This window comes from Anas acuta, chromosome 14, assembly GCF_963932015.1.
Source record: "Anas acuta chromosome 14, bAnaAcu1.1, whole genome shotgun sequence".
NCBI lineage: Eukaryota > Metazoa > Chordata > Aves > Anseriformes > Anatidae > Anas > Anas acuta.
In genome coordinates, this window is record NC_088992.1 from 1,721,278 (window position 1) to 1,746,345 (window position 25,068).

Consider the following 25,068-nt stretch of genomic DNA (forward strand, 5'->3'; position numbering starts at 1 on the left):
TGACTTCCAGGGAGCCGCAGGAAGGCTTCAAAGGTCACTAGTGACAGCAGCATCTCTTCCATCTTAGCAAGAATTTCCTGTCTCTAAGAGCAGCACTCAGCAGCGCCGTGGTTCCTCAGATGGCAGGCACCGATCAGCTCACACAGAGGGCAGATGAGGCAGCCGGGACCCTGCAGGAAGTGGGGATGCCCTGAATTGTATCTAGGGAACATGCTCTTCTCTGGCTCTTGTCCACGTGCAGCTCTATTGGACTTTCCTGGTGGGAAGAGTTCCCCGTGGCAGGGTCCCTGCTGCTTGCCCTCGCCTCCCGGGGCAGCTGGCCTACTTTTCCTTGGCCCCACTCCAGAGCAGGCACTGGCTTCCCACCCCAGTTGGCCTGTTTGTAACCACAGGGCCCGTTACTCTGCCTGCTGCAGGAATCCGAAAACTTTCCCTTAATAAACTCTGTCTCTTGGCGTCGTGCCAGCATGACATGTTCCCAGAAATATGTTTGGAAGAAGGTTTTTTTTCACGATTCCCGTTGGTGCTGGTGGTCCCACAACGCTTCTCTCTTCCTTCCCTCCTGCAGTCCCTGCTTCTCCCATCTCCTGGCTGGCTTTAACGGGGTCCTTGCTTAGTTCCAGAATAAATCCTTTGTGCTTGTGAAGAGGTGGGAACTCTGTGCACACACAAGCTTTTATATTTCTAAATTTCCACTGAAGTCGTTGTCTCCGAAGTCGCTTTGTCCATTTGCTCCCAATTTCTGGACTTTGTGGCGTGGCCTCACACAAGGATGCACAACAAAACAAGGAGGTAGAGCCATTGATCTCCTGTGCATGTCAGGGCTTTGGTGCATTTCTCCAGCAGTCCTCCCAGGATTTGTGTGCTTCCAGGCACTCCTGGAGGATCGGGGCCTGGCAGCCCATGCCCTTACCAGTATCCATGACCCATTTGTGCTGGGAGGCCAGCGTGCGTGCAGTGTGTGCAGCTGGGGCACGCTGCCACACCTCTGCCTTGTGTGAGCACTCCTGGACCTGGCTTTCTTCTTGGGAAGCTTTGCGTGGCTGCTGGCCTCTGCCTTACAGCTGGAGAGTGGGGAACACGGAGGCAAGAAGTATAGGGGAGGCTTTGCTCTGCTGGGTCAGGAGGGTTGTGCAGGGACCTGGCTCAGCGACACCTTCCCTGCTGCTCACCGGTGGCTGGCATCAGCTGTGGGGCAGGCTCTGGAATGTGCTGGGTCTGTAGGGAGCCTTGCTTAAAGCATAAAATTTACAAAATCCCTCCTGGGGAAAGCTGTTTTCTAGACAGAATCTCCCATTGTGCTGTGCTACGCTATTTGTTGGGCTGAGCTCAGGGCCAGCTGTTGCAGGGGGGATTTCCTTACAGCCAGAGGCACCTCCAGAGCTGGTGCTGGGGAGATGGGGAGTGGTGGGGCTGGCTGCTGGGCAGAAACTGCGTGTGACCTGGCCAGGGGTTAGCTTCCCACCGGGCTTAACCTGGGAAAAGGAGGGGGAAAATAATACAAAGAAAATTGCATCGGTATCAGACAAAAAGGTGATTTATTGATTTATTTTAACCACATCCCTGTCTGGGAAGCGATGGCCTAACTGTGTGCTGCTGTGGGCATCCTGGGGCTCCCTGTTGGCTGTCCCTGCAGGGTTTGCAGCCTACATCTGCTCTCACGAGCTGTGGCTAATTGCTGCTCCTTTGTGAGCTGACACGTCCTAGGAGGGTCAGCAGCCAGTGACAGCACCTCGGGGCCAGCTGTGCCTCTGCTGCGTGGCTCCTGGGTGGCATCTGGCTGCTGTCCTTGGTGGGGCTTGCGTCTGGGAACGCTTCGGAGATAGGGAAAAACCCCGTTTTATTTCACAGGGTGGAAATGCATATGGTCTTGCTATATTAGGGAAAAATAATTTTCTGTCAACTTACTTATTTGGGCACATTCTTGTAGGTTTTATTTTTGGAGCTGAGCAGCGGCTCTGTGGTCAGCGAGAGCCGGGGAGGAGGCGCGCTCGGGGTGCGTGGAGCTCGCTGTCTCAGCTGAAGCACAGACTTCCTCTGGCCCTAAATTCCAGCCAAGATGGCTAGCACGTGGACTGACAGTCGTGCAGGCACTGCGCCTGGTTCAGTCGGATGACAACCCACTAATTAATGTAATGATTTTGATACTAGGTGGTTAAATGGAGCATAGTGCTCTTCCACTGCGAGATATTCGGGTGCTGCTCTGGGATTTTGCCTGCAACAAAAGGTAAAGATTCTGTAGGAGTAAGAGTGGAGGCAGAAACCTCCTGTGGTTCTGGCATTACTTTTTTACTGGCTTTTTAAAGCCTGTTGAAGAAGGAAAGGAGAGGTGGCTTTCACCTCTAGCTAGCTGTATGTTGGCTTGTGTGGCACTAACATGGTGAGCCATGGACTGTGGCCTTTGCACAGACGTGATCACCCTCCTAGAGCACTTTCTGCACAGCCCTTTTGAGTCCTCTCCCCCTTTTATAAAGGGATGAGCTCAGTCTGGCCTTAGACAGCCTTTTGGGTGTCAGTGCTCAAAAGCAGAGAAAGGAAAACAGCAAGATAATTATATGTTGTTCCACTTGGTAACCAGGGGATTTCAGCTTGGGGATTCCCAAGACGTGTGTGAAATTAAAAGAAAAACATTATATATATATCTATAAATAAATAAAATAAATGAAGTTGCAAGGGAAGAAGAGGGAAGCACAGAAGTACCCCTAAATGCCCTGGAGGTCTCAACAGTCCTGGAAAGCTGGCGTTGAGCTGGAAGAAGGTAGCATGGTTGGTGTAGCTGCATTCCTGGTAGGTCCTGATGTCTCTCTCTCTATTTCAGAGCAGCTGCACGCATTTTATCAGGTGTCAGGAAAAGACAGAACGATCCAGGACAAATTTAGCTGAAAAAAAAATCAGCCTACTGCGAATCTTTTGCCGCTAATTAATTGTTGGCATTTGTTTCGGTGTTGGCTATTGATTACTGGAAATGCAACAGCTTGCCAAAGCCCTTTTGGGGTTTGAACTCCGCAGCAGCACATCCTGATGGACTTGCCTTCTGAAAGGGTGAGGAACGTGGTTAAAGGGACCCAACCCAGCTTTGTTTTTTTACTTTGGGGAAGAAGAAGGGGGGGGTAGGCTGGCAGAAAATGGCCTGATCCTGCCCTTGGTGCTCCTTTGTCAGTGTGCCTAGCGGGAAGGGCTGCACACAGCGGCTCCCTGGCAGTGTCTTTCCCCTGCAGGTGGTGCTGAGCAGGGGCTGGGTGAGCCCTGAGCAGTTTGATGTGGGTCTGGGCTGCCTCTGCTAGCAGGTCAGTGAGACCCAGCTGTGGTCACGGCCCCTTCTGCCTTGGTAATGAGGGCAGCTACCCGCTGAGGAGTGCGGGGAGACCTGCAAACCTTGTTCTGTGGCTCTCAGGCCCTTGGCAAATGAGGCCAGATCGGTAGCTGGGGATAAAAAAAACACAAGTTTCATCTTCTCAGCGTGAGAGTAGCGAGGCTTCGTTGCACACAGGAGGTTCTGGGGCCACGTGGCATCCTGAAGGTGTACCTGAGGCCGTAGCTGAGGTCGTACCGCTGAGCTGGGGACATGGCTGGGACCCAGCTGCTGGAGAGGGAACGCTGCTGGGACACCGAGCACGTGGAGGTGGCTCTCTTTTGGGACAAGTGAGCGCACGGTGTGCAGTGAGCACTGAACCAGAGGGGGAGAAAAAGCAATGGGAAAGCAGCATGCTGCAGGGAGAGCCTGAGCTGGGCAGGGAAGGGAAGGGAAGGGTCACTGATGGCAATGGGCACCCAGCGGCTGCTCTGAGTTGCTGCTCGGCAGGACAAAAAGCGTGGGCTGTGGGGAGGTGCTAGGTGGCAGAGCAGCCTGCTGCCTTCTCAATGCCTGAGTTTTACTGCTCCCAGCCTGGCTGCTGGTCAGGCAGGCGAGTTTTGTTGTTGTTTGTTTAAGCAGGGGGTGCAGTGCTGCACTTGGCTGTTCTGAGCCCGGCAGGGTTTATTTAGCAGGCTCCCGTGGCAGATACTGCCCTGCTGGGGCTCCGCAGCACAGAAGATGTGGGACACGGCCCCGGGGGGATGTCTCCAGCCCGCAGCTCGCAGGCAGCTTTGTGAAACCCGGGCTGACGAAGCCGGGTGGTGCGGTGAGCCCGGGGACTGCTGGTGTGAAACCAAAGCTGAGCGACAGCAGCTCCACAGCGCATCTCCTGCCTGCCATGTGGCACCCTGCACCTCCCGGGGGGGCTGTGATCCACCCAGCCTGGGGGTTGGGATCCTCGCCGAGGGGCTCGGGGTTCCTCGGGCAGGATCTGCAGCTGCTGGCAAAGCATCTGAGGAGTCCGTGCTCCTTCTGCTCAAACACAGGAAGGTTTCACGTAGCCTCACAGCAGCATTTCATCCTCGCACAGCCGGAGCGGAACGGGTGATAAGTTGAGATGTGACAGCTGAAATGTCTCTGTCTCCACTGAAGCGTGTAACAGAATGCACCAGCAAGAGCAGGGGCTTTGATCTGCTTGCTGCGTGTGCGTTGCAGGCTGTTTGTCTGCGCTTTATCTGCAAGTCCTCCAGTCAAATCACTCCTGGAGAACTCTTCCCTCTAGTGTTCAGCTGGGCTCGTGCGGCAGCTCGCATGCAAAGCGTGGCACCTGGGTGGCTTTAGGAGGTGGAGAGCAGCCACCGGGGCATGGCCTGGGCCATCTGCACACACCTCAGCTCCCCGTGCACCTCTCTGCTGCGTTCTGTTTGCTGGGCTCTGTTTTCACCTGGCTCTTTTTCCTTCCTTCTGCCGTAGGTGAACATCATCCCGATCATCGCCAAAGCAGACACCATTTCCAAGAGCGAGCTGCACAAATTTAAGATCAAGATCATGAGCGAGCTGGTCAGCAACGGTGTGCAGATCTACCAGTTCCCCACAGATGACGAAGCAGTCGCTGAGATCAACTCGGTGATGAATGTGAGTAACGCTGCCAAGTGCATTGCTTCCAGAAGCTGTGACAAATTAAATTGCTGCGCAAAAATACATTTGAAAGGCAAGTTTCGTTGGGTTTGTCCAGATGCTAAATATGTTTGAAAGCTATGCTGCGGATCTGACAGATGCCTAAGGCTATTGCATACAAAATTAATTAAAATGTGGCTCTTATTTAATCTCTGTGGGCTCTCTGGAGACTCTCAGCTCAACCCTAAAATTTGTTTTATTGGATTTTGAAAAAATACTTTATTCAAAATTCATTTTTATCTGCTTTTAGGCTACTTATCATTTGAGGAGGGAGAGACTTGAATAAGAAATTTACAGTTAGATTTACATTAGGTCTTCTACTCAGAGAAAGCTAAGTAGAGAGAGAACAATTTAAAGCAAAGAAGAAAAATTGTGCGACTCCTATTTTGCCCTTTTTAAAATTAAAAAATAAATTTCAGATGCAGTGGAAACGTAAAAAAAGAACTTCAAGTTATGGAATTTGGCTTTACTCCCTACTCAGAGTTTATCTTTTGGAATAGAAACAGTTGAAATGTTTTCATCGTTTTTGTGTTTTTCTGGTTTTATTTTATTTTATTTTTTGGCTTAAATAAAAAGCAGCTTTTTCATCAAGACGAATATTTTTCTGAAGGGGTGTTCCAGGTTTAAATGCTTTGGCTTTTCTTTCAATCCTTTATTTTTTTTCCCCCCAACTTTCAAGAATCAATTGGTAGTTAGGTCAGTTAGATATCTACACAGCCACTGTAATGTTTTTTTTTTTTTTTTCTGAATTTGTGAGCTTTGCAGGAGGCAGTACTTTTAAAGTACAGGTAGGTGTGTTGGGGAGAGAAATGAAAGCGATGTTTGCCATGTGTTCTCTTTTCTCAATCAAAATCCTTCTGGCTGCCTCCCTGCCAGCTCCGTTCCCTCCTCAAGGTGTGGGCTGCTGCTGGCCTCGTCCTGCTGGATGTGCAGCGGCTCCGTGGGGCTGTGCAGGGAGCACAGGGGCTTGCTCCGTGCTGGCCGCAGTGACCCCGGCACGTGGCTTTCTGCCACCACCCCAGAGGAAGGGAGCAGTGATGTGAAGGAAGCCTGAAGGCGACAACAACGTGTGTTCCTGATTGAAGTTTGCCTTGCAGCAGGCTGGCAGAACCTGGGGAGGGCAGGGGGTGGTTCTCCAGATCAGGAAGCATTTCAGACACTTGTGTCTGCACTGCAGGTTCAGGAGGGATCGGTGTGCTGAGCCTCAGGTGTACCTGGAGAGCAACGTCCCTGCTGCGTGGCTCTGTTTTTGCAGCCCTGAGGATGTTTCCATGGGGCCGGTGCCACGTTTCCTTACTGTCCTTGGTGCTTTGCAGCCCAGGGAGCAGTGAGCATGCCAAATGCCGCACGTGGCCCAGCAGGCTGCGGGTGGGCACTGGAAGGGATGAGGCGTGTTTACGGACGTCTCCGTGCTTTCTGCGAGGCAGGAAGTGCCCTGCTCTTGGCACGCCGAGAGGCTGCAGCTACAAGAACAACCTGACAAATGGGGAGAGGAAGAGCAGTAACGAGCATGGTGTTCCCACAATATTTCCGTGTTTAGGTTAGTCCAGCCAGCGCCGCTCGTTAGCTGCTCTGCTGTGCCACGGCCGTATGCTGCTCTCTGCCACAACACCCCGGATCAGAGAGGAGACTGAGGGCTTCTCTGGAAGGATTTCTGCAGTAGATTCTGGGTGAAGGGGCTCTGGCAGCCAGGCTGATTTCCCAGAGGTTAGCCCACGTGCTAAGTCCCTGCTTGACTCTGTTGCAGGCTCATCTGCCCTTCGCTGTGGTCGGCAGCACGGAGGAGGTGAAGGTTGGGAACAAGCTGGTGAGAGCTCGGCAGTACCCGTGGGGAGTGGTGCAAGGTAAGGTGCTGGGAGCTGGGCACACAGCTGCAAATCTCCCTGCCACGTGCACGGGCACATGCTGGCACCCTCCAGCATGAAGGTGCCTTGTGCGAAACGCTGGGGCCATGTCCCTTGCAGCCTCATGTGGGCTGGCCAGCTTTGCTTTGTGTTCCTGCCAGCATCTCAAATACGTTTTCTAAGCTCTGCTGAAATTCCAACCCAGTCTGGCATGGCCAAAAAGAGTCCCTGCATCCCAAAACTTGGTTACCCTGTGCGGGGTGACAGGTAGAGGTCTGTGGGAGGGGAATCGGTGGGGTTGGGCTGTGCATGTGGTTGTGTTTCTCCCTCTCGTGCGTTCTGCTGACTTCTCACCTTGCTTTAACCAGTTGAGAATGAAAGCCACTGCGACTTCGTGAAGCTGCGAGAAATGCTGATTCGAGTCAACATGGAGGATCTCCGGGAGCAGACCCACACCCGCCACTACGAGCTGTACAGGAGGTGCAAACTGGAGGAGATGGGCTTCAAGGACACGGACCCGGACAGCCAGCCCTTCAGGTGAGCAGCTGTGCAGAGCCACGGTCGGGTACTGGCAGCCCCAAAAAAAGGGGAGGTCTGTGGGTGCTACCTGCAGTGCTGGGCTGCAGAATACTAGCATCGGATTTGAACTTTGCGGCTGACTTTGGTGTTCCCTTTCCTGCCTGCCTGTCTTTAAGCAAAGCAGACAGGCACGCGTTTTCCCCATCCCTAAGTCATTGGTGTCCAGAGTCTGGATTTCGTTTGCTTTCTTACCCAGCCTACAAGAAACATATGAGACCAAAAGAAAAGAATTCTTGGGTGAGCTCCAGAAGAAAGAGGAAGAAATGAGACAAATGTTTGTTAACAAAGTCAAGGAGACGGAGGCAGAGCTGAAGGAGAAGGAGAGAGAGGTGGGTGTGCCAAAAACCTGCAAAAGGAGCCCAAAATACAGTCAGCCACAGGATCTGGGTCTCGGCAGTGTATGAATCCTGGAAAGCACATGCAGGGCTTGAGCAGACCTCATCAGCCACAGCACAGAATCACACACACCTTCCCCCACCAGGGGAGGGGATGCTGAGTAATGTTTTCAAAACAACCTGACTGGTTTAGGTGCCTCAGAAACAGGAGTCTCCTCTGTCTGTGCAGCGTGCAGGAGGCTGGGCGGCTGTTTGGGGAGTGAAGGGTGGTGCAGAGCGTTTCGGTGAGCATTTAGGACAGGTAGGCTTAACCCGTGGAGGCTCACTGGACAGCAGAGCAAATGGGGCAGCTGGGCAGGAGTCCCAAGGGTCAGTGTGAGGCCCCAGGAACTGGCACCACTGGAGAGGAAATAAATGAACCATCTTCAAAGGGGTGAGGAATGAGAGAGCCTACAGTGTCCTCAGCCCTGCGGCAGGGCTGCAGGCTGAGCTGAGATCCTCTGTGACCTTATCCAGACCTCGCTCTTTCTCTTTGCTTGATGTGTGGGGTCAGGCAAAGCAGAATTTGTCTTCAGCTGAGAGGCACTGAGTGCCCTGTCCCCACCAGCTGGGCAGGTCTCTGTGGTGCTGGGGAGCTGTGGGATGTGGGGTGATGGCTCCTGGGAGCGGGGCTGAGTTGTGCTGGGTGTGATGCTCAGGGCACTTGTCTCCTGCCAGCTGCACGAGAAGTTTGAGCACTTGAAAAGGATACACCAGGAGGAGAAAAGGAAGGTGGAGGAGAAGAGGAGGGAGCTGGAAGAGGAGATGAATGCCTTCAACAGGCGGAAAGTAGCGGTGGAAACCTTGCAGTCCCAGTCCTTGCAGGCTACCTCACAGCAGCCGCTGAGGAAGGACAAAGACAAGAAGAAGTAAGTGACCAAGCTTCAGTCTTTCTCCTCTGCTGCTGGGAAGGCTGTGGGTGTGTTCAGACTAATGTTTTGTCAGTTACTGACAGGGAAAAGGGGGTTTTGGAACCCTGATTCCTACCCTTCGAACTGCCTAAAGCAAAGGAAAGACGGGGGCCTGCTGTGCCCCAGCCCTGCCGTGGGGAAGCCCTGCTGGCTGCAGGTGGGCTTCTCAGTTTGGGGCCGTTCTCTAAAGGTTTGGGGTCTGGCAGGATTGGCTTTGGCTCTGTGACAGCCACTGCAGGCAGTCATGGGAATGGTTTGTTCCTGGAGACATAGAGGCTGGAAATCAGCTGTGTCTCCTCCCCAAGAGAGAAGTGGGGACAGTGTTGGCAGTTTAAAATCTTACAGGTGTGGTGCCCATCCTGCAGCACCTTGCTGAGGTCTGTAAGGTTGGGGCCCTCTTTGTAGAGTGCCACTGATGTTCAGGGGCAGAGCTGCAAAAAGGGAAACAGCATCCTGGGCTGAAGCAGCACTGGAAATTCGTTAGGGCTCTGTGTGAGACAGGGCTCCCAGACACGGTTCTGCTTGTGCTGAATCGCTGAGAAAGCTCTCTTCCCCTGAAGGCAGAGTTCGTATCTTAGCTTGCTGCAAGTTAATTGACATTGCTGAAGCCAGCAGGAGTGTGGAGAAAGGGTATAAAAATAATGCTCTCTCAGCTGCCTGGTGGTATAATGGTAGAGCAGCAGTGGGGTGAACAAGCTTCCAAAAAGAAGGGTTGGTGGTGGTCCTGCTTGCATTCAAGCCAGTCGTCAAGGAACGAAACGAGGTAAGCTGCTGTGCAAGGTGGTCGTTCTGTTGTTCCAGCACTTTTTATTAATTCCTCTTGTGTGAAGGAGCTCTGATGTCTGAGTTGCATGCTGTCACGTCCAGACCAGGCAAACGGCAGTGCCTTCTGAGCCTTTTAATGATGAGAAGAGAGCCTGGGTGTTAACTACTCCCAGAGACCTTGAACTTGGCAGCACAGCGCCCGGCTTCACGTTGCTGCTGAGCTCCCGTGCTGTCACTCCTGTGCCACGTGCTGCAGCGCTAGCAGAGCTTGTTCTGCCTGCTGACGTGCTGCTAATTTGTTCCCTCGGAAGGAAGATAACAGCCCGTGCAATTCAACATATTTGCTCCCAGCGTAAATGTGTCGGGGTTAAAAACAAACCTTCCCCAGGCCTGGCAGTGCGCTTAGGACAAGTCCAACACAGCCGCTTCCTGCCCGCTGCCACAAATAGGCTTCCTGCGGGGCAGCCCACCTGCAGGCACTGCTCCAAACCCTCCCTTTTCCAAGCCCTCCCTTCTCCAAACCCTCCCTTTTCCGTGCGGTGCCAGGGATCAGAGGCTGTCTGGGTGTACAGGGCGATGCTGTCAGCGGGAGCAGAGCCAACGCAGTACAGGGAGCAAGCGATTCATCAGGGTTTTATTTTTCTTTTTTTTTTAATGACCCTGTGAGCTGGTTCCAAATAGGGCAGGTGGGGGTCTCTGCTCAAGCGGGGCGATGAAATACTGAAATGGAAACTTGAAGGCAAGGCTGCTCCCCTGTGCCTTGCCTTGTCAGTGACCCCTCTAAGCAGATCCTCCTTCATCTGGGGAAGCTCACAGGGGAGCTCACACATCAGTGGGGTCCTTACGCTCCCCGACAAGCAGCATCCATGTCTCTGTTGGCTGGCTTAGGGAATTTGTTTCAACCAAATCAGCCTCGGGGACAGCTGGGACTTGTGGAGCTGTGGCAGGCAGGATGGGGGCTGAGCGGCACGGGTCAGGCTCTGCCTGCGGCTTCAGTGGGCCAGGAGCTGAGCTGCTGGGGCTGGGGCTGGTGCGGGGCTGTCCTCGGGCAGCAGGGGTGTCAGCCACCTCCGATTCATCAGTGCCCTGTTAAGAGCTGGAAATGAGGGAGGGGGAATGAAGGTAAGGGTCTCCGGGGGGATTTCTTTGTGTCTTGGCGTTAGGAGAGCTGGTTGAGCCTCTTACGTGTCATATTTTAACACGGGGTTTAATGAAAAATGGAGAGGGAAGAATTGCAGGTGCGGAGAGGAAAAAAAGTGTCTGTGCTGCGCCGCTTTGTGCAGGCAGCTGCCGAACAGATCGCGCTTTGTGAGCCTTGTGTCAGTGCTCGCTCTGTTCTGCGAGCCCTCGGATGCCACAGCAGTGTTTGGCCTTCTCTCTTCTTTTTTTTTTTTTTTAACATTTTGTTACGTTTTGCTTTGGATTAATTTTCATAATTTTAATTCATGCTTCTTTTTATGTTTTGTTTCTTTCAGTTAATCACACACAGACTTTCAGGCCAAGAGTGGACTTGGTGCTTTCATGTGTTAAGTTGCTTGAGTTCCCCACCTTGTGACCCTTCTCATAACATTGTGTGCGTGGACCAAAGTGAAAGAGAAAATGAGCATCTCCGGTGGTTGCAGTGTAACGACTTGCTGTTATCTGTGCAGAGTTATCAGTAGGTTCAAGGAAGTAACTTTACCATGTACATTTTTTTAAACAAAGACAACTAATCCCTGAGGCAAGGTGCTTGGTTCTAAACCTAGCGACTGAGCAGCCGTGCATAAAATGACCGTAACTGTGTCTGAACTCAGCTTACCCAGCAGCTCAATGCTTGCTTTCTAGAGTTTTAATACTTTGTATTGGCTAAGGTGACTGCTTGAGCCCTTTCTCCCTCGTATGCCTTCCTCTGCACATGCATAGATGTGAGAAGTGGTATGAAGAGTGCTGAAACGTTTATTTTTCTAACAAAATCTGGATTTGAGTCAGTTTAGAATGGGCGAAAAACCCAGTGCTCAGAATTTCTGCCCTGGGAATCTTAGTCCAAGTAACCAACCCTTAATCCCATAATTATGTATTTTAAGTCCGAATTTCTCTAAATATTTTCTTCATCATTTATAATATATATATATAGAGAGAGAGAGAGAGAGAGAGTGGTTAATAAAACTCATGGGACAATGTTTTGAATTTTCTTTACTGCTAAAGTAGAACTTCTATATAGAAAGGATTTCCGTAAGGTGGTGGTTGTATGCTGTGGAACTACAGGCTTCGTGCAGCTCTTCATGTGTCATTTACCAGCACATTTACCGTTGTGTAAAAGACTAAGCAGTCATCTTTCCTTTTAGGTTGTTTAAAAAAATAAATAAGAAAAGCCATAGACATGTGCCTAATCAGGAGAATCCCCCGATCATGATTTCTGCACCGTATTTATGCTGATAAGCTCCCTTCCTCCTAGAGGTGCTTCCCTTTACCCCCCCTCCCATGCATAGAAATCCCAGCCTTGTTTTCCTGGGTAACTGAGCTTAGAGGAATAATTCGGATCAATATTATTTTATTCCACTCAAACCACTTTGTAATAAAGCAGGACAATAACCGAGGAGAGACTGACTAGCTGTGTTGTCATGGAAAAATAGTTGGACCCAATTCCATCAGACAACAGAGTAAGAGAAAACAAATATTTTATATTAGCCCCCATGTAGTGTCTTCAGAGTTTAAAAAACACTGGCTGGCTAGGTGTTAGTTGTGAGTGCGTGCATTTTTTGGTTATTAATGGTAAAGGATTTCCCTTATTATTATTATATTTTCTTAAAGACTTGTCTGTAAGCAGAGCAGTTAGCACATTCCTTCCCTTGCAGGTGGGGGCATGGCCTCGCAGCCTTTGCAGGTCTGATGGAAGGCAGCATCCTGCTGGATGAGGTTCTGTAGCTTCCTTATCCCATTACAGCAGCTTTTTTTCCCCCAAATACATGCTCAGGTGTTAAGTTTTCACGTGGACATTGGCCTCTTACATAGATGTACTGAAAACGACGCCAGTGTTACTTGGTGCTTGTGTGCAAGAACCTCACGAGAACTTCACAGGTACCTTTGGGAACAGACCTGCAAAGAGGAGAAGTTGTGTGCACTTCCTAGGAGTCTGCTGAAAGCTGAACGTGTAACTGTTAAGGCTGTGCCTCTAAGTCAGATGGATTTTAAAGAGTAACTTTGAACTGTTCAGAGGGCTAACGTGCTTTTCTCTAAGGGAGATGTGCGAGGGACGCAGCCCATTGTTACGTACAGGAAGACAATGCTGGCTGACAATTGACTGAAATCCAATCATGTAACAAATTAGGGGCACGATTTTGATTATTACTGACGAGAGAAACTCTGGTGCACTAATTGCCTGAGGAAGCAGGGCTGGGTGGTTAACTGGTTGGTTAACTGCTGTGCTTCTCGAGGCCGATGCTACCGACGGCTGGAGGAAAGCTCCAACTGACACTAGTGTGTATGCAACCAGCTGCCTCACCACTGCTTGTCCAGTCGATATTTTTGTCCTGATCTCATGCTGCAGCCAACAAGATCTATGCAAATGACTTCTTTCTGCCCTGGCTCAACAGAGATCAATTCTTTTTTCCTAGAATAACAGATAGTTGAGAATAATGATGATAGCAATATAAGAGTATAAACCTTCAAACCCATGGGCATTGTGGAGAAATTCCCAGCTTTTTCTGAAGAAGACATTCAGAATGTATGTAACAATATTTTAATTATTATTATTATTATATATACGTTGACTTTCCTTTGGGCTGGATTTTCCTATTTCTTGTAGTTATTTGTCGGCCTCGACTTCATCAGGGTCAATCAACTCTTCGGAGCAATCAACATCAAACTCTTCCCCACAGAACTCAGTTTTTTTATTCTCTAGGACTTGATTCTTCCTTCTTGACTGAGACAAGACTTACATATGTGGTATATAGGGTAGTTCTGTTTCTTATTTTTATTTAACGAGCTACAAACACATTGTGATGCTAAGCTCCCTCCAGTCTGAAGATTTACCTCTTGTAGGCTAGAAGTGAAAGCAAAGCCTCTCAGAAGTGACTGAAGCTGTTCAGTTACGCATCTTTCAGCCGTGTCACTCATTTGTCTGTAAAAGGTTGGTATTAATGGGAAAACTGTCTTTTTTTTTTCTTTTTTTGTCATTTAAGCATTGACCATCATGTATATTGTCTGCTTTCTAATTTAAAATGTGTTTTTAGGGGCTTTAAGTTTTGCAGGCTTCGTGTCTGATTGTGGTGAGCTCCCCGCAGGGTGCAGAAGGGGCGTTCAGCTCAGAGCAAGTCTGAAGAGCTCTGGGGCTGTGTCCCTGTGGGTTTAGCAGGCTTCTGACGCGCTGCATCCGTTTGCTTTGTCATTCTGAATGTGTTGGGGTTTTTTTTTCGACTTTCAGTTCTTTCCACTCACTTTGTACTTTTTTTTTTTCTTTTATTAAATCTCACATGTATTTTGAGTTTTTGTGGTGTCATTTATTTAGCGGTGGATTTCCTGTGTTACCTAGTTGAAGTAACAATGCATAACAGTGCAAAGCTTACCCAGAACCCAGTGTATCTTCTGAATATTGGGAACACTCAAAAATAGCATTCACTTCTACATCATACGAAATGCAGAAAAGGACATCTGTAATTTGTGGAGAGATCCTAAGGCATTAATCCAAACTCCATCCCTGTTCAGGTAAAAAAAAAAAAAAAGCTGCCTTAAAGCTCGTTAGTGCTTCTCTGTGGGATCTTGTGACTGAGAGGGGAGATTTACTGCAGCTCCACTGCTGAAACAATGCCCAAACAGCTGCTTCAAGGGTAGGATGACAAAGGAGCAGAAATGGACAGTGGCAGTGTCTGAGTGGTACTTCCTCTTCATACAAACCAGAGCGGTGTGCTTTTTCTGGAAAAAATGCATCTTACCACGTTATTTTGGCCACATCACGGCCAAAAAAGTGCACAGCTTCACTTCGGGTTTCTCTTTTCAGGGACTGCTGATGAAATTGTTGCTTGAAGCTCTGTTCTTGGTGTCAGCTCTGCGGGGCATTGCTCTCTGTGAAGCTGTGTTCAGTTCTCTGTGTGTCTCTGGGTTTTATTCGCTACTGGGCTGAGGGCAGTGCTGCACCTGGGACAAAACCAAAAAGCGGAGCTGTTGTATAGGGCCGGGCTGCTCACGCCAGCACCAGGCCCTGTGTTGTACCTGCAGGGCGCTGGCCAGGAGCGGAGCTGGGGCTGTGTTAGGGTCGTGTCACTTGGGCCTCTTAAGCTGTCGAAGGATGAGCCTGAAATGGGGACTCTGCAGCTGCAGCCAACTGGTTTGTATGAAACGTTTCACAAATTTACCCATCCCAGTACTTCTTAAAGGAAAACCTTCTAGGAGGCCAGAGAAGAGGTGCATAGGATGGGGCATCTCAGGTGCTGTGTCGGCAGCCTGCCCTCGTTAAAAGTTCAAACCAGTCCCAAACACAACCTCAGCAGCCATGGGAGCTTCTCCAGGTTGTGGTGGTTTCAGTCCCACCATCTCCTGCGTACCCGGCCCTGCACGCTCCCAGGCGGCTGCGTGACGTTTGTACTTTGACCTGTTCGTGCTGTCTCTGCCTCCTGTAAATAACTGAAACTTAAACATTGATTCTCTTTTGTTCTTTCTGTAGCTTTTTTAGTCTTCCCACTGCGTGCTCCATAACAACAGGAAGACATGTTAATTAGAAGATTTATTAAGGCCAAAACATCTCATGCAGAAGAAATTAATTGGTGCTTTCACCTTTAAGCTTGCCTTATATTGCACAGAAGAGATTATATAGCAAGGACTAAGATGCTCTGTGTCTTCTGATTGGAAAAAATTTGCTTGATCAGGTTTCTTGATCAAGGCAAAATCTGAGGTACTTGCCAAAAGATAAATTACTAATTAAGGCTGATGCATGGCTTGCACTGAAACCAAAACACTAATCTCGGGGTGAGAGCCTGGACGAGGCACTTAACACTGTGACTAAACTTCCCAAGGGAAGGGGAACGAGGTCGGGTTAGTCCGAGACAAGTTTTCAGCTTGCTGCTTGAGCTGCCGCTGTAATGGGATTTTCATTCGTTCCTCTCCTCGGTCTGGTTTTGGGCCGTAACCTGAGAACCTCCTAATGCCCTTAACGCTTCAGCCGGGCTCTGGTGTTCCTTAGCAATAACTCTTCCATGTAGCTTTTTTTTCCTGTAGACTTACAGGCTTTACAACCTAAATCCCCAAGCCTCAATTTGTTCAGTTTTCCTAGGGCTGTAACCTGTGTGCCTCACACTTAACCTCTCTCCAAAGCCCCCCTGTGCCCTCGCCCTTACTTCGGTTACCGGCGCTCCTGCCTGGCCAGCCCGGACTCCTGCAGCTCCTGCTGGGATGTGCTGGGTAAGAGCAGAAACATCCTAAAGGACAACTAAATAATTCGGTAACAGAGGGGAAATGCTTTAAAGCTGGAGTCTCGGCATTCCAGGCTTTATGTTCTGCATTTATAGCAGACCGACTTCCCCTTACGTAAATAACTTGTTTAAAAAAAGCCCTTGGTGTTTGTGTCCCAGGCTAACTTCTCAAAGGAACAGGGCAAGGCCCTGGTTTACCTTCATTTTAAACAAACTTGTAAATGAATCTCAGGAATGACCTGCTTGTACCAAAGTTGGGTTTAATAAAAATAGAACTGACATGTTTAACAAACATCTGTTAAACGCGTTTTGTACGCTAATTATATTCACTGGAAGAACACAGTGCTTTGTCCAAATTCACAATCCTCGCGGTCGTTCCAGCTTCCCTCTGTTAACCCCCTTGTCCCGTGTGTGCTGGATGTGCTCCTACTGCCAGCAGCCCCCTGTGCCACGGCTGGAGGTAACGGCCGAGCCCACGGGGCATCTCTGAATTCTGGAAAGAAAATCACCCAAGTCTGTTGTTAGGCACACTTGAAATCTTCAGCTGCTCCCCTGATCTGCACCATGCAAGTTTTCGTGTTGCATTTTCTTTTCATTTTTTCAAAAAAATCTTTTTTCAAACCCATAGCAGAGAGAGGCCATCCCTGCTGCCCACAGCTCCTCTGAAGGGCAAGGAAAGGCGTTCATGCCTGGCAGAGGTGGGAAGGAGCCAGCACAGCGCTGTGTCCACCTTGCCCTGGGAGCTGTTGGGGCCTCTGCAGTCATAGTGAGGTTGCTTTAGGTTCGTTTTCTCCCTGGTGGTGATCGCTGCAGGGTGATGGTAGGCGAGGGAAGAGATCCTCCTGTAGCTTGCCGTGTTTCCAAAACGCAGAGCCCAGGCAGGCAGCTGGGCTGTGCTCACACCCCAGGGAGGGGGAGAAAACAGCCCTTCAGCCAGGTCAAGGGAATTCACCCTAAGAGCTCTTCGGAAGTGCTGTGTAAATGTTCTCTTGTTTACAAGGACTGAGCATTCCCCAAACAAACCCCACAAAACCAGCCCTCAGCACTTCGGGTGTTTGTCAGCCCTGCTGGCTGAATCCAGTGTGTTCTGCCAGAACGGGGCAGCAGAATGACTGCGGGGCCGTGGGGGGAGCCCAGCTGCAGGTAACACAAGCCTGGGGGAGGGAATGACCTGTGGCTGTGATGTGCACGCAACGGCAATCCGAGCAGACAGGCAGAGACAGGAGATAGTCACGGTCTGTGAAACAGCTGGACAAAATGCTCCTTCTGTTCTGTTAGTTCCTTTATCCTAACTCAGCACTGGGAGAGGTGTGGGCAGGCCCTGTGCTACCAGACGCAGCCTCCAGCTGCACTGCTCCCAGTCCAGTTTGTCATCCTGCAGCCCAACTGGGAACATGGGACTGTGCTGGGCCTCTCAGCATGGGCTTCAGCTTTTTAGATTGAACTCCCCGTTAATGTGCGCTCTGGAATGTGGCTCGTAGTGCACCGTGGGGGTTTTGAAGAGCAGGTCTGTTGGTTTGTAAGGTGTTATCCAGCATATGGGCAAGAAACTACGTATGTAGGCTCAAAGCTGGGGTGAAAAACATAGGAGCTGTTGTGGTATGAAGGTAGAGCACACTAATTACTGCGTGCAGAATTTTTCTGCTACTATTTCCATTGGTTAATGCAGCTGGTGAAGATGCTTGAGATAAGGTAGAAAAAGGGATGGGAGGAAAAGCAGAACTAGAGACGGGAAGCAGACACGCAGCCCAGCTTCCTGCAGGGGCTGCTGAGGGCACTGCCTTTTTGCTGGCCTCTTGTGGAGCACGCCGAGAACACGCAGACCAAGATTATATTTTATTTAAAGTAAACTACAAAAGGCAACTTGCCTCCTTCAGAAAGTCGGGCAGTCAAGTCACAGTTTGATAGAAAAGGAAGGCGCCACACCGCGGGAGGAAAGAGCCCTACCACAGAGAGAAAAACCTTCCCTGTGGGATTTGGTAGGATTAATAAATAACGCGTCACAAGCACGCCACTGCCCAGCTCCCGGCTGCAGGACACCTTGTAAACGGGTCAGGTGTGGGGAGGAGTGCTGAGCCCTGCTCCTGGGGCATCCCCCGGCACTCAGTGTGGTAGCTTTGACTTGCTTGGGCACTGCTTCCTTTGCGGTTTCAGAAGAAAAGCTTGACTTTCTCCCTGCACAAATACAAGGCTGATTCTTTCCTCAGTACCAGCTCTGGCAAAATCTCAATGTAAGACTTTGGAAAGCTTTATCTGTTATCAGAGCTGCTCAGGACGCCACGCCTGCAAAGCTCGCAGTCCGGGACTTTCTCTCCTACCAGGTAAGAAGATGAGCCAAGGAAGGAAGGCCAGGAAATTTCTTGCTGCACTGGTGAGCGCTGCTGCCAAGCAGTGTAAGGATTTCCTTGCTCCTTTCTTACCCTTGCTCCCCATTTATTTATCCAGTATCACTGAGACACCTCCTCAGCACGTAGCCTGTGCTGGGCTCCATGAAAGCCTTTCCTGCTCTGCGACAGACTTGCAGGTATTGTTACTCATACAGTACTGTCTGGGTTTTAACTTCTAACTAGTACAACTAGCACCTGAAAATGCTGGCCCTGGTGTTTAGAACACCTTTAAAAAAAAAAAACAACAAACGTATTTTGAAGGAACGTGTAAGGCCATTTTTAAAAGTGCAAGAGAAGCTTGAACTGACCTTTGTAGATTGTAAAACCGCTTTGCTATAGCGATTAACAGTTAACAAAAACTACGCTGGTAGTGGTAAGGAATTAGCTGAAGGCATTTTCCATTGTCCAGTCTGGTAAGACAGGAAAAAAAAAACAGCCTGGATGGCACAAGCTGGGCAGTGCTGTCTGCAGCCAAGAAGTAATCTCCCACAGCTCCCGGGAACTTGGAGGGGGCCTTTAACGGCTCACCCAGGAAGGAGCACGGACCTCAGAACCCTTGGATTCAGGGTAAGGACTTAAAAAAAATAAAAAATTAAATGGTTTGGCTCACAGCCCTTTCACTGTTAAATCAAAACCTTGGTCCTACCTGAGGACTGCTCTTACAGAGCCAGCAGTGGGAGCTCCCCCTTCCTTGAAAGCAGCTCCTGTTTGGCTCTGCCATGGGCAAGTCATGTTAGCTCCAATAAGAATGATGGAGTGTGCTGGAAGAAATAAATGTCTCATCTCTCACACTTACAGCAATCTTAAAAAATAAACTGAGGCATGCGGTGCTCTCTGGCGTAGCTTGTAGCCTTCTGCCAAGCTGATCCCTGAGTTGTGGGATTGTGACCGATCCGTCCCCTCCCCAGCTTTCTGTATTTACATGATGTTAAAAATGAGGAGTAGCAAACACTGCTAGAAAAATGCATAAATAGGAAAATAACACCGTTTTGTCGTTATCCTCTGAAAGACACAGCAGTGCTCTTGCTCTATTGTGTCTGTTGCTCTGTTTGCTGGGACCTACTGGTCCCACAGGCGCTGCTTCCAAGGCAGGACGGTCTCCACTAGTCCATTTCAGGAGCCTGTAGGGGAGGACAGGGGGAGCTGCCTTCTCCAGGCCTCAGCTGAGGGCAGAAGCCGCCCACGTGCCCCCTCCCACCATCCGCTCCCCCATCCTCACTGTACAGCTGGCTGAATCCATCATAGTATTCATCTGTCTCCATGGCGTCGTCAGGAATTTGGGCTGGAGTAGATGTGAAAGCTGCTGGAACTGGCTGCCTTACAGCCACCTTCAACCTTGCCTGCTGGGAATGTTTCAATCCAGAAGGGTAAGGGTAGGCTAAGCTTGCCTCGGGATGGCCCTGGATGGCTTGAGTGACGGGATAAAAAATATAAATGGCGTTGGATGGCTGCAAACGCGTTAGCTCTCGATCCACGAACTCTTTGCAGTGGATGAATTCAGTACTGGTAACCTGTAAAGACAGATTTTTTTGGTAAGTTCATCATAAATTATTTTCTACTCTGGCCACTGTTTCTGTGCCTGTAATTAGGAGGAGGGCAGGGACAGGCTGTATTGGACACCTCAACAGATGCACGTAAGCAATATGCATACTGAGCCTGATGCAAAACATTTAACCAGGAGCTCCTGAACCTCTACACAACAGGTGGGTGAGTGCTCCCTCTAGTTAGGAGGCGGTGAGGTCCAGCAGGGACAGCAGATGGCTACTTATTTCAAAGTGACAAAGAGAGTTGATGGTAAGCTGCCGACCTGGGACATTTGCCTTCTAAGCCTATGCTCTTAAAAAGCAGGTGTTTTATGAAGCTGGAGAAAAGTTTCAAAAAAACAGAGCTTGCCTTTTGTATGTATCATCAGAAGCTACATTGGTTAGATTTTAAAAGCAAGGTAACTGCTTTTAGAAGTTCTCACCATCTTCAGTGGGAAGCTGAGGACACAGCACATGGGCAAAAGCTTTGTAGGAGCTTTCAGCCCCTCCCAGGATGGGAGAATCTCCTTGGCCAGGAGGCAGGGAGCTATCTGGGGCCAAGCTCTTTTGGAAACCTCCTCTCCCTGCCAAAGGGAAGGCCCCAGCCCTTAACCTTCTTCTGTTGGCACTAGCAAAGCCAGAACACGGACACAGGCTTCTCAGAAATCTGCTGCAGTGCAATGTGGGTTGTAAATACGCCTGCACTTTATTTATTTATTTATTTATTGGTGGCCTGGCATTGAGAGTTGCAACCAAAGGCCATTTTGATTCCTACCTGTGCTTTCTTTAGCAGATCAGTAATAACAGGAAACCAGTCAGGAGTCAGCCTCTCCAGCTCTAAGGTGATGATCACCAAGGCCAATGTGGAGCCCTTAAACTGCACTAGTTGGTGGCACGCCATACAGTGCTGTAGCTGTTTGGTCAAGAATGCAACGTGGCGGGAAGGATTCGTCTGAGGCTGCCCATTTAGTAGATGGGGCCAGTTGGACATCACCATGGCATGGAACTGGAGAGAAGAAAAATATATATATATATATAAAAAAAAAAGCAGAGGTCAGTGAACTTTGTATGTTTTCGTATGTTACCGACCAAACGTACAGACTAATTTCATCTCGTATCAGGAATCCAAGAGGGTTTCCCCCCATCCCCACCCGTTTGGTTTTTTTTTTGTGTTTTGTGTTTGTACTTGCCAACCACTGAACTGTTTTTGAGCTTATAATGAATGTAAAAGGTCTGTGTTTCCTAACAATTTCTGAAGTTTCTATGTTATCCAGATTGCTATCTTGGAGATTCAGTTCAGACCAGCAGATATGAGTAGAGTAAAACCAATAACAAACAATGTACTCTGAATTTACTGAGGAAACAAGCACCTAAGAAAGGCAGTTTTTACAATCAGCAGCCTAAGATGGCTTAATATTTGCACATAACCTTATAAAAGGGATCCAGGATGTTTGTATGACATGATTTTTGCCTTACTAGCACATGATCGTTTCTTGAAGACAAAGTTTAATCGTTTCTATCAAATATTTAGTAACTGCAATGTGAACTAAGTGCCAGATTGGGGTGGTGTAATTGCGTAAAACAAGGGTGAGTTATCAGTGGGATGAAAAGGGAAATGGTTTAAGAAAAACCTGTGTGTGAAATGTAGCAAAACTGACAGCTTTCTATGTACAGTATTAATAGAACGGAAATAGTTAGAAATATTTTTGCAGTGTGTATTTAAAAAAAAATAAAAACGGCATATAGTTGTGCTTTATGAGAATCTTTTTAATGTCCATTTTAGTTGTCCTTTAAAGATGGGAGTAAATTTTCTGAGCAAAATGAGAGGTTTTAAATAGCAGTTAATTTAAAAAAATAATAAATCCTTGTAGCATTTGTCAAAAGGCTTGCAGGTAGCTGAGTTGGCAGTTTGCAAAGCGTCGTGGGAAGGATGTGTGGGTGTGTATGTGCGTGCATCCGTGTTTTCTAGTATTATTTGATAAGCTGTTTCTTTAAACAAAACAAAAAAAAGTAAAACTTAGTGCTTACAATGTTTAAGAAATCCATTGGTGTTGCCGTGTAAAGATCCCAGTGAAGCTTATCTAGTATAATTCTTTCCATTCTCAAGATCTCAGCTGGAGAGCGTTTACAACCACTCTGCACTGCGAGCATCTTCACCGATGGTATTACCTGTAAAAAAAATAAAAATAAAGAAGGCACCTTCCTACACAGTGCTGTGTGCATTTCTCTGTGTTGTGAAGGGCTCTAACAACTCTGTACCCGTCCCAAAGTGCTACGCAGACCCCTCGTTCAGGAGAGCACTCTCCTGAGGTATCTCACAATAAATGAGGACCGGTCTCGTTAGCTTTGCTCCCCTGACAATCTAGGAGGAGGCTTCCTGTTTTACAGAGCCTTTTGTAGTTGTCTGGTTTCCTGTGGTCATTGACTCAGCTTCTCCTTTTTAGCTGAGGGGAAAAGAATAACCTCGCCACGATACATCTTAGAAAGGCTACGATGAGCATTTTGCTACAGCAGAGGATATTTGAGGAGAAGCGCATCTGACTCCAGTGCCTAGGTTTTCTGTTCTTTTGCGAAACAGAATGAAGGGAAGAGGAGAAATACTCTGAAATGCTGTTCAAGGTCTGTTTGGTTCATGTTTGTAATTGTCTGAAGAAGCCTATCAGTCTGTTTCTGCCATGAGAGATTTTAGCTAGATGCACTGGGTGATTATCCCTTGTAAGCTCACACTTCCATGGGTATTTGCTGATTTTTTGTGCTCACCATGAAGTGCAGACCTGAGTCATTTCCTCACCACGTTCAGTACCTAGTTTTGACTCCAAGCAAACTCATCCATTTTAAACTTCCTCTGAAGAACCCCTGCTCTGTCTCGCCTACCCTACCCTCCCAGGACCTATCACAGGAGAATTACAGCACTTTGATGTTGTGCACACAGAGCTGTGCATGAACACGTATGTCTCGACTGTCCCCCCAGACCAAGTTTTACTGCAAGCTGTGGAGTCTGATGAGGAGAGGAGAAATTTAAGTGCAGGAGGGAAATGCATCCATTACATAAGCAAATACAAGCCCTTCATCCATAAAGGTCACAACTCTTCCACGCGCTGGTGAAAAAGGACTGAAAATGTTACTGCCACCCCTTAATGCCTACTCAGGGTAAACAAACTCAGACTTCCTCGTTACGTCTAAGTCGTCAAAAGACCTGGAAATGCAAATAACTTGAACAAAAGAGATGAGTTTAGAGTATTTAAAATTATAAACATACAGACCTCATCTTCTTCATTGGTTTTTGCTGCAAGGACAAGGCAGGAAATTGCTATGCACTGAAGATATTTTAATTGGGCCTGAAGGAAGAAAAAGAAAACACTGGGTAAAGAGATAACAGTCTTGGGAGGAATAATTGTCATTCAACTACAGACGCACAAGCTTCAAATTGTCATTTAAGTTACAGCTGTTTCTGAATTAGTTTAGCTGCAGTAACATTCATTTGAAGCCAAAAATAGATCAAGGAAATCCAAAGCGAAACAAAAATCCTCTTCGTGGTGCCATTTTTATGCACGTATCCCACGGTTTTAGATGATGCTATGCAACAGTGTTTACAGTGCAGTGCTCCTCCTCTTAACAAAGATATTCATATGCTTGTGTCACGTGCCAGTATAGATCTGACCAGAACTAAGAGCTGCAAGGGTCAGTTCAACTCCTAACTTTGCTGTTGCTTGAACTGTGGAAAAAGTTGGCCCCAGAGTTGGTTAAAAGTAGTGAGTTCAAAACACTAAAAGTGATAATGCAAATGTTTTGTGTTTAGCAGAGTCAATTCATGATACCTGAGTTCTTTACACTTACGGCAGCATTTGGACTGCAGGGCACACAATCTTCTACTGAGGACTGTGAATCAGCAGAACCTCGGCAAACACTCGTGTTTGTACATATGCCTAAAAGCATCCCCCTGAAAACCCTGACTGCTCCCTAAATCTGCTGCCAAACACAGCACTCCCTACATCTGCAATCAGCAACCTAACCAGACAAAAAGCTGACAGAGTCTCTACCTTTACTGATGCCAGTAACCGGTTAAGGATGCTGATAGCTAAGGCGAATGTTTCAGGGTAGAACTGGAACTGCGAGCTGATTTCTGCAATCCAGAGAACTGTTTTCTCGTAACATGACGGAGAGATATCTGTACCCTGAGGGGAAGAAAAAGTTAGAAATAAAAAAGGCAGTTAGTGCTTTGATGATTTTGTTAACATATCTCCAAAGGAAGACTCGAATCATTCTAAGCGCCCTAATTAACATTTCAGATGTCTCCAGGCTTGAAATGAAGAAAGTTGCCCTCTGTGTCTGCAGAGCAAGGGAAAGGGCAAACGCTGGTGCAATTTAAAGCACTGCTCCACCTTGCCCAGCCAGCCAGGCTCTAGCTGCACTTCCAGGCACTTTGTACTGGAATTTTACTGGAGGGCTGGATGGGGCAGCACACAGCTCTGCCCTTGCACAACTCTTCTGAACCTCCAAGCCCAGCTCTGATGAATAAGGTGCTGAGTGTGCTCATTATTTCCCTCTCCAGAGAACGCTGAAGCCCCTGCTGCAGCACAGCTTGCGTTCAAACACCCTCAACGGGGAGAAAGGCATGAGTCAAGGGCAGGCTCTGATTTACAGTTTTTTTAACAGCCCTTGAATTTGCTCAGCCTTGGGATCACAGAGATCAAGGTCATGAGAGAATACCTTCAGGGTGAGGTGGTGGAAAACCGGCACTTTCCAAATCCTAGTCTCTCTGGCTAAGGCACTTTCCAGGAAGCAGGCAAGTCTTGAGCTCTCTGGAGGTCCAGGGCACTTCATAGCAACTCTTTGAGCCAGTTTCCCAGGCGGGAGCCGCTGTCAAAACCAAGAGAAGGATTATAAAGAGATATCCCAGCTCCTTGTGATAGGTGATTTCCTCTCAAGATGCTCGTCCAGTGCTGAGAATGAGACAGGAGCAGCCGTACAACTTCTTTGTTTGCTGATAAGCAAAGAACAGTTCTGGCACGCATTTTCCCAGGGGGAAGCTGATGATGGAAGAAAACGTGTCAGACAGCTAAACACTGCAGGCTCGCTTTCTGACTCTCGTGCTCTGTAAAAGCTCCCTTGAGCCACCCCGGAACGAGCAGTACGTATTGCTGCGCTCACTGCCCCGTACAGCTCTCCCTTTGCAGAGTTAAGTTGCAACCTGTTAGCTGCAGATCCCGAGTTTCTGGCAAACAGAGGCCTATTGTTTCCAAAAAAAGCATCCGAGATGATTGTTCTTCAGAGATTATTTTTTTTTATTTCCCAATTAACAGTTTAAAAGCAATCTAATCTTTCTCTGT

At 48.6% G+C, this 25,068-nt stretch overlaps 1 protein-coding gene across 4 annotated transcripts in view; it reads left to right on the forward strand.

The window, feature by feature from the left end:
* The window catches only part of SEPTIN8 (septin 8), a 36,024-nt gene extending 14,920 nt beyond the window's left edge, over window positions 1–21,104 (forward strand). For 2 of the 4 annotated variants that reach the window (XM_068698009.1, XM_068698007.1), the window contains 6 exons: window positions 4,769–4,930; window positions 6,720–6,816; window positions 7,185–7,353; window positions 7,592–7,724; window positions 8,448–8,638; window positions 20,529–21,104. In XM_068698009.1, coding sequence (XP_068554110.1) covers window positions 4,769–4,930; window positions 6,720–6,816; window positions 7,185–7,353; window positions 7,592–7,724; window positions 8,448–8,638; window positions 20,529–20,694 — 918 coding nt within the window. In that variant the 3' untranslated portion in view covers window positions 20,695–21,104. Of the gene's footprint in view, window positions 1–4,768; window positions 4,931–6,719; window positions 6,817–7,184; window positions 7,354–7,591; window positions 7,725–8,447; window positions 8,639–10,920; window positions 13,908–15,083; window positions 18,502–20,528 lie in introns of those variants that run through there. The other 2 variants (XM_068698008.1, XM_068698010.1) reach the window with 2 other exon arrangements.
* Window positions 21,105–25,068: the final 3,964 nt, after the last annotated feature.